The sequence below is a fragment of the Nicotiana tabacum genome, chromosome 15 (assembly GCF_000715075.1).
Source record: "Nicotiana tabacum cultivar K326 chromosome 15, ASM71507v2, whole genome shotgun sequence".
NCBI lineage: Eukaryota > Viridiplantae > Streptophyta > Magnoliopsida > Solanales > Solanaceae > Nicotiana > Nicotiana tabacum.
Window position 1 is genome coordinate 21051536 of NC_134094.1, and position 9085 is coordinate 21060620.

Below are 9085 nucleotides of genomic sequence, written 5' to 3' on the forward strand. Positions count from 1 at the left end.
CATTGGGCTGTCAAAAATAGCCGTTGGCTATTTATAAAATAGCCAATTAATCCTCCAAACTTTGTTTTAATACCAAACTTTTTATAATTATACTTTTTCCTATTTTCAACTATAAATACCCCATCATTCTTTCATTTTTTCTTACAAAATCATTAATCTATCACAATCTCTCTCTAATTTTCTTCTATATCGATATATATATATATATATATATATATATATATAAATCGATATAAGTATATACATCTTATATCGATATATTATATATACATCTTATATACTATATATATTCGATATTAAATATTGAATATTAAAATTTAGGTCACAATTCTATAATAAAATTTACAAAGCATTATTTTAGATATTTTTTTTAACATCTTTTTGTCTCTAATATCTATTAATTTTTTTTTAAAAAAATATGTTGGGCCCACTTAGCCCATTTAGTCTACGGGCCGGGACCGTTTAGCATGGGACCAAACGGTCCCGATCCTGGGCCGGCCCTACAAAAAGCCCATTTTGCTCCGGTCTGTTTGGCCCGTTTAATTTGGGACCGTTTGGATGGGCCCACTTGGCCCGGGACCGGTCCACTTGCCAGCCCTAGTTACTTGTATACTTTTTTTTTGAGATATCAACTTACCTTTGGTATAAACACTTATTGTAGTTGACTTAAAAATGACTTAGTAGATGTTTTTGTACATTTTAAGAAGACAGATTATGTCCTACCTTAGGAGTGTCAATTACATTTTGCCAAAATAAATTCAATGTGATTTGCTTTTTGACTTGTAAAGTAAAATACATCCAAGCATTTTAGTAAAAAAGGAAAAATTTCATTGCCATTTCATAAATGAGCTCAATCTTATTCTTCTTCTACTTCAATTATCCTTCATTTGATCACATGACATGCACATGTTTTTTCAAGATTTTAGTTGTATTCAATGATCATGTAGTTGTAATTTGACCCATTTTAACAGGTTTGTTGCATACTTGCATATACTTTCATACTTTTCAAAAGGCAAATTCAAGATTTAAAATTTATAGGTTTTTACAATACTCAAATTAATATACAATAATAATTGAGTTCATCATAATATATTTATAGATATTTAGTAGCTTTTTAATACTTCATATACAAAATTTGGACAAAAATTGTTGAATTCAGGTGAATCCATAAATTACAAGGTATACTTTTATATGAACCTGCTCTGGTAAACTTTTTGTACACCGTGTAATCTTGCATTTTGATTTGTATAGTACATTCTACCACTTTTTCAAAAAGTGCCAACATTTTATTCTGTTTTTTTATAAATTAGCTCAACTTTGAATAACTTTATGAGAAAATGTTCTTTATTTATTCAGCTAACATATATTTCGATATAATCAAGGTTTTAAAGTTTCTTGCTTTATACTTGAAAGCACTCCGAACGAGGCTTTTTTTTAAAATATATTTTTAAATCTATATTTTGTTATATGTTCCACTTTATATGATACTACTAACTTTTGGAAAAAAAATAACTTATTTTTTGCATTACAACAATTCAAATATATATTTTAATCGAGAATTATTCTTTTACTTTGAAGGACTTTCTGTGTAATTTCTATTTATATAAATTTTATTTCTAAAAATATTAAAAATATTGCGACTAAACATTACAAGGTTTGACCTTTCTAGTTTCTACTATGTGCTCTTTCATTCTCTTTAAAATGAACGAAGCAAATTTTCATGGGTTTCACATTTATTTACTGTCGAAAATTCTTTTAAAAGATAAAAGATAATGTGATTAAACCTATAATAAGTGAGATTAGTGACTTGCAAAATAAATAGGCGGTCTGCCATATATAGTGATAGTTTAAAAACTTTATACTGTATCTGTGTCAATCAAATTATTTATCACTATTCCTTTTGCCCTAATTTATGTGCCGTTCTATTCTTTTTAGTTTGTCCCAAAAAATATACTTTACTTTTTATATTTAGAAAAAAAATCTTTTAACGGTTGATGAGATGATTTGTAGCCACAAATGTGTAACACTTGTTTTAGACCATACAACAATAACAACATACTCAGTGTAATCCCACATAGTGCGGACTTGAGAGGGAGTGTGTACGCATACCTTATCCCTATCTTGTGAAGACAGAGACGATGTTTCCAATAAGCCCTCGCCTCAAGAAAGTATAAGCACAACATTAATTAAAAAAAACGGCAAGAAACAACAATAAGAAGCCATGGAAAAGATGCGTGGTGATATGATGATCGAAATGAAAGAAATGACAGGTAGTAATAAAAACCTAATATCAATAAAATACGAGAGTATGTACTATGTTACTTAACCTTCTACCCTAATCCTCCACCTTCACACATTTTTATCAAAATTTATTTCTTAAATTTCATACCAAATCAAATGATGACACATAAATTAGGACAACGGGAGTACAAGAATTGCGATAGTTGAGACAAAACTGTAAATGATCATTAGCTTTACTGTGAGAATACTGAGAATAGCACATCAACTTAATACTAATGTTTTAGTTCCTAGTACTACTTGTTTACAGAGTCCCCTAACATGAAAAGACCCCTGTACAACTTTACTGTTTCTCCTAAATTCTTTCTTTTTGCATGTAACGGAAAACAAATAGAGCATTTATTCTCTACAATAACTACATTTACTTGGCAGCCATGAAAATCCCTCCAAAGAAACCTCACTTTTTCAAACCAATTATGCCAGGTTTCAAGAATGGCCTTGTGAGTACTTCTCAATTTTTCATCTTTATTTTGTCTGCATGTCTTTATTTTGTCTGCATGTGTGAGATAGAGGTAGAAAGAAGCTGAAGATCAAAACCATAATCTAAAATGAATCTTCTTTTATTGATTATTTGGGTAGATAATATTATTCTCACAGTAGAAGGTACCAAAGTTTAAACTTGACGAGATCAACCTTTAAGGTTCTTAGTATTGAGCTCACATCACTTAAATCGGAAGCTAATACCCCTTCATTTCAATTTATGTGATAGTACTTTAATTGAGCACGTAGTTTAAGAAAAAAAGAGAAAAAAAGACAGATCTTTGAAACTTGTTGTTTAAATCAAACTATAAATGTTTGCGTGGCTTGAAATGGAATAGACTAAAAAGAAATGTGGATCATATAAATTGAGACGGATTGAGTATTTGTTAGATATTTTAGTAAATGTTCACATGTATGTATACTACTATGTGTCGAAAATGTTAGGTTTGGTTGAACCCAATCAAATGCATGCCTTAGTGCCATTGCACTTTTGAAACTATGAGTCTAGAATTATAATATTTGTTGTAATATTTTAGTAAATTTTCACATGTATATTTGGATGTTCTGTAAAAAAATTATGGGTTCAGTTGAACTCATCAATTCAGCCTCTTGATTGCACGTCCTAAATGAGGATGGCAATCATTCCGGGACAAGGCTGTTCTAATTTTACATATTTGTTATATTGCAGAAAATTCCTTTAGGTTTCTTGAAGTATCGGAAGGATCACGACCATATTGAACATGCAATACTGAGAAGGGGTAGTAAGAAGTGGCTGGTGAAGGTGAACGGCCGACGTCTAGAAGAAGGTTGGGAAAAGTTTGCAGAGGAGCATAATTTGCAATTGGGAGATATATTGGTGTTCGGACATGAAGGAGATATGGAGTTTGAAGTTTCCATATTTCATTCAAATCAATGTGAGAGGGAATATGAAGAAGAACAAAAAGTCCATAATGTTGAAGAGACTTCCAAGAAATTTGAATTCAAAGGTGAGCTTCTTTACTTCAATAATGTTCTTCTTTTGGTTTTAAATGATCTTTAATTTCATTTCTGATACTGTTGTTTCGTTTAAAAACTAGATTTAAGGGGAAATGCATCTCTTCTGCCGGAAGGAAAGAAGACTAATTTGCACGCTAAAAGCGTTTCCACTGAAGGTCTGAATTTCAAGAGCAAATCTTGTTGCTGTATCTTTGTCATAGGATTAAGACCTTAATGTTTAAGACTTTAACATCTCCTAAAGCTAATCCTCCTATCTTTTCTACTATAGTTAACCTTATTCCATCAGTAGCTCTGTTTTGGTAAGTAGTCTCAATTAATTTTTGGTAAGACCTCACAAGATAGTAGAAGAGAATTTGAAATTAGTAGATTAATCAAATTTGTAGACTTAAGTAGTTGTATTGTACAAAAAATGCACATATAGTAGGAAAGTTAGCCGTTCAGACAGGTTCTATCAGGTTGAACTATTGATATGTTCTATTGTTCATGATGTACTTTTTTCAAATCTTTGACATGACCTTTTGTGTAACTAACAAATGCTACAGAAAAAACAAATCCCAACATCATGTCATCACACGAAGTTTTCCCGGATGTAGAAGCGACTAAGGACATGCCTCTGGGTCACCCTCATGTAATTACTACTGTCAAACCCTATTGGATTTCAAAGTGTTTAATGGTAAGTGCAAATCTAAATTCAACTTTGATTGTAACACTTATAACAAGGAAAAAAAGATGAACTCACTTTGTTATGAGAAATATTATTTCTTTAATAATTCTAAAGTGTGAAGTATAATTATGAACTATATACGTGCAACTGGTTATAAACTGTTTCAGCATGTTCCAAAACTGTTTGCACGCGAAAACGGCCTCAGCAACAGGAAATGTACAATAGTGATAAGAGATGAGCAAAGGTCATGGGAATTTAGGCTGTATTCCTCTGCTCGAAGCATTTTCATTGGAGGTGAATGGCGTAAATTTTGTGCTGCTAATTTCTTAAAGGAAGGAGATCATGTAATGTTTGAGATATTTTCCAAGGGAGAGAAACCTATATTGAAATTTTACAGTAAGTTTCGCATCTTTGCTACTTCTTATAAATCATGATTAGAATGAAATCACAATCTGTTTCTGTATAAGGATCCTGTCTAGTTTCTTTGTAACTGATTTATAAGTTATATATATGCTATAGTAGATGGACAACAATATCTGATACTGTTTTCTGGGAACTTGATGGACTGTCAAGCCATCAATAATAATCTGATACTGTAAAACTAGACGGATTGGACGTTGGCCATCCTCAGTCAACTGATATTCATGCTATTGCAAGGTCTGGACTTCAAGAAATCCTTCTTGTATCTAATACAATTTTTTCCTTTTCATTTCTAATGCCAAGGCTAAATGTCTAATGGTAAATAGAGTAAACTTCTGTTGAATGTGTGATAGTTCATAGTAGAGCAGAGCGAATAAGGATTTATTTGAGGTTTCCCATTAATCCGATACACTACAGGATGAAAAATATTGTGTTAAGGGATGCTGTATATAGTTGATTAACCAAATTGAGGAAATTATATGACTTTTTCACATATAATAATCATTTGATCCATGATCACATAATGCAAAGAATCTGCAATAGATTATTAATCAACTTAATGGCTCGAAAAGTAGCTGTAATATGCAAAAGATCTGCATATAGTAAGAAAAATAGAAAGCTCCCGAGACAGATTCTATCATGTTGAACTATTGACATGCTCGTTGGTTAGTGGACCATAAGTACTGTCCTTTCCCCAACGTCGAATGTTCTAAGGACGTGCCTCTCTGTCACCTCATTTCATTTTGTTGCTCATCACTAACACGGAGAGTTGAATTAACCCTTCCATAATTCTTTCCATCGACACTTATTTTCTTGCTGAATTACGACAATTGTTGATTTCTTTTTACTTCAATATGTTCTTCTTATTGTTTTAAATCATCCTCATCTTCTGTTCTGATACTGTTGTTTCTTTTAAAAACTAGATTTGAGGGGAAATGCATCTCTCCAGCCGGGAGGAAAGACGACTAATTTGCACGCTAAAAGAGTTTCCTCTGAAGGTCTGAATTTCAAGAGCAAATCCTTGTTGCTGTATCTTTGTCTTTTTCTGTTCATTTCTCTGATTCTAATGCTAACTCTCATATTTAACTGCTATTCCTTTTTCTGAAGTGTAATTTGTCATATTTAACTTCATGAAGATCAAAAGGTGGGTTGGATATGTAATTTGTCAAACAACAACAACTACGGATCGATTCCTAGTAACTTGGGACCGACTATACGAATTTTCACTGTCTATGCCACATAGTTTAAATCGTTCAAGAAACTTAATTTATTGATGATGTAACAGAAAAGTCGAGCCCCAGCATCAAGTCGTCAAACAAGGCTTCTACTGATGCAAAAGTTGCTGCTCACAAGCCTTATGGTCATTCTAATTTTGTATGCACTATTAGACCATATTGCCTTACATATGGTTTCTTGGTAAGTCTCAAAACTCATTAATTTCTCGCAAACTCTTCAAAAAACTTCAAGCTAAAGGAAGCATATTGTGCACCATTTTTTCGTATTTTTATCTTTGTTAAGTGAATATATGAAGAACACGCACTGTTTAGTGATGTGTGCAAATGTTTATTCCCCATGTCAGAACATTCCTAAACATTTCGCATCCGCAAATGGTCTCAAGGCCAACATGAAGTGCAGTCTGATCATAAGAGATGAAAGGCAAAAATCGTGGACTTTAAGGCTAAGTGTTTGCAAAACTCAAGTCTATATTGGAGATGGATTGCGTAAATTCATTGCTGATAATTGCTTAAAGGAGGGAGATCGTATTATGTTTGAGACTGTTACTAATGGAGAGACACCAATATGGAAATTTCAGGTTGTTACTAGTGGGAAAGACTCTGATGAGGGAAGTATCAAGGTAAGTTTTCTCATCTAGTATGAAAATCATTTTTCTTTTTAAGTGAATGTTAGAAAAACAATTATTGAAAACGAAATTGAAGAAGGCTTGAGGCATGAGAAAGACTTTCCTTAAAGAAGATATTGCCTGATACAACAAGCCAATAATATACTTGCAGATTTTTCTCTATCCACTTTGTTGGAAATACTTGTATTTATAGAGCAACCATCGGACCTTTTCAAAAGATATGTTCTTTCACAAACAGATGGATATGTTTATTCAAAAATATTTAAAATTTAAAATACAAATAATAAATAAAATAAAAATCATTTATTTTAGGTTCGGCCCGGCCCGCGCCCAAGTCCAAGTCTTTGAATAAACATATATATATATATATAAGAGTATGTGTTCTAAATTTAACACATAAAAGGACTAGAACTTAAAAAGCTACAAAAGTGGCCTTTCACCACCTACGTGGGCCAAAGCCACATACTTTCCAACACTATAACAAACTATGCTTCAGTGAATTCTCTGAGAAATATAAACGCCCAATGCTAGGATGTTTTATGCATTATTTCATTAAAAAGATTGTAATGGTCAATTGAAGTAGTGGACTGACAGTGTTAGACATAGGCCATAGGTATTTTGCCGTTGTTGATGAGTTCAAACTTATAAGTTTAACACTGTCAGTCCACTACTTCAATTGACCATTCTGTGTTAATGTATGCTGTTTTTCTTCTTTATCTATTAGTAGAATATTGGAGATGTTTTGGAACCAAGAATTTTCACTGAGAATTTTGAAAATGTATATAACTTTATAAGCTACACGAAATCTTGTACATTGTTGGTTAATTTTGATTCGATCAAAATTTACTTGTCCATGTTAGCTGACACTGACTAGTGAGAGAGTAAATGAAGGGAGTTCGGGATGTAATTTTATGTAACTCCTATATCTGATATGAAAGTTCCTTCAACTTTGAGTGAAAAAAGATATAAGGAACTCTAGACGTTTTCTCTCCACCTCTTCTATCTGTTCCCTACATGTTAAAAACTTTTGTTGATATCTGAATATTTATATTGTCAAAGGACTAGATTTGTTTTTCCATGAAACATTGTGGGACTTGCAGTCATTTTCTTATTTATCCCCGGCTAAAGGGACCAAAAAAAAAAAGAAAAAAAAAGAGAGCAGCCCTGTGCACCAGGTATCCCCGTTCACGGAGGGTCTGGGGAAGTGCCGCAACCCAATCTAACCAAATGCAAGCATTCGTGACTGCTTTCACGGCTTGAACCCGTGACCTATATGTCACATGAAGACAACTTTACCGTGACATAGATTCTGTTTAATTCTTGTGTCCATAATATTTTGGTATTTGATAATTATGTGTCAAATTTCCTAACAATTGATTTATGATGAAACTTTCCGTATAAAAGATCTACCAGCTTAGAGTTCTATGATTTAATAATGGTTTTATACAATCAAGTCCCCAAAAATTTGACTAATAACTGTGGCTATGTTTGTTTTGGAAAAACAAAAGTTGTAGGTAAATATTCTGGGAAAGATGCCAAGAAACACAGAAGCCATTGACAAGATAATGAAGCAGTTGGTGATGGGCAAGAAACGAGCACCGAAGGAAGTAAAATGTAATGTTTTTGCATATAGTACATGTTGCTAAATCTAAGAAAACCTACTTTTTTGATGTGCTCTACTTCTATTCTGAAAATATCCCTTCATATAAGACTAGCAATTAGATTAAGGTAGCCTTTTTGGGTTCTTGCCTATTGTAATTAGACCCTTGAAATCACTAAATAGTTATGATCATCGGCCTGACTTTTAATTGTCGTTCCTCTCATTCGAGTTGTTTGAGCCCTAGAGCTATAGATGCATCTGCCATATGCATAGATCATCTAGCTATAAACATCTTGAATGCCAATATGCGGTTCTCTTAAGAGGACATGGTGATGAAAAAGGCAATTTGGTGTACAGAGTATTCTGCATTCACGCAGGGTCCTGAAAAGGACTGCACTCAAGGGGTGTTATGTAGACAACCTAACCGAATACAAGTATTAGTGGCTGATTCTCAAACGAACCCGTGACTTATAGGTCACATTGAGACAACTTTACTATCGCCTCAAAGGCTCCCCTTCTTAAGAGGATATAGTGATATCAAAGAAGAATCATAGCGAGTCATGTATTCTCAAAGCGTTGAATGAGGCACTTGTTCAAGGGGAAAAGTTACATTAAAAAAATGTTAGGGTTTCTAGTTGATGTAAACTAAGAGTCCACAAAACTGTATAGAGAATGTGGTTCTTTATCAGTTCCCACAGAACACACACACACAACGGTAAGTAAATAACACAACAGTATTTTACGTGGAAAACTCCTAGCTCACGGG

At 33.0% G+C, this 9085-nt stretch overlaps 1 protein-coding gene across 1 annotated transcript; it reads left to right on the forward strand.

The window, feature by feature from the left end:
- Positions 1-2521: 2521 nt before the first annotated feature.
- Positions 2522-8511, forward strand: LOC107791814 (B3 domain-containing protein REM5-like). Its single transcript, XM_075230643.1, has 9 exons — positions 2522-2738; positions 3467-3764; positions 3855-3929; positions 4317-4447; positions 4606-4834; positions 5782-5856; positions 6144-6274; positions 6438-6713; positions 8228-8511. Exons 1-9 carry the CDS (start codon positions 2673-2675, stop codon positions 8231-8233), a joined length of 1287 nt encoding a protein of 428 aa, XP_075086744.1. The 5' UTR covers positions 2522-2672; the 3' UTR covers positions 8234-8511.
- Positions 8512-9085: the final 574 nt, after the last annotated feature.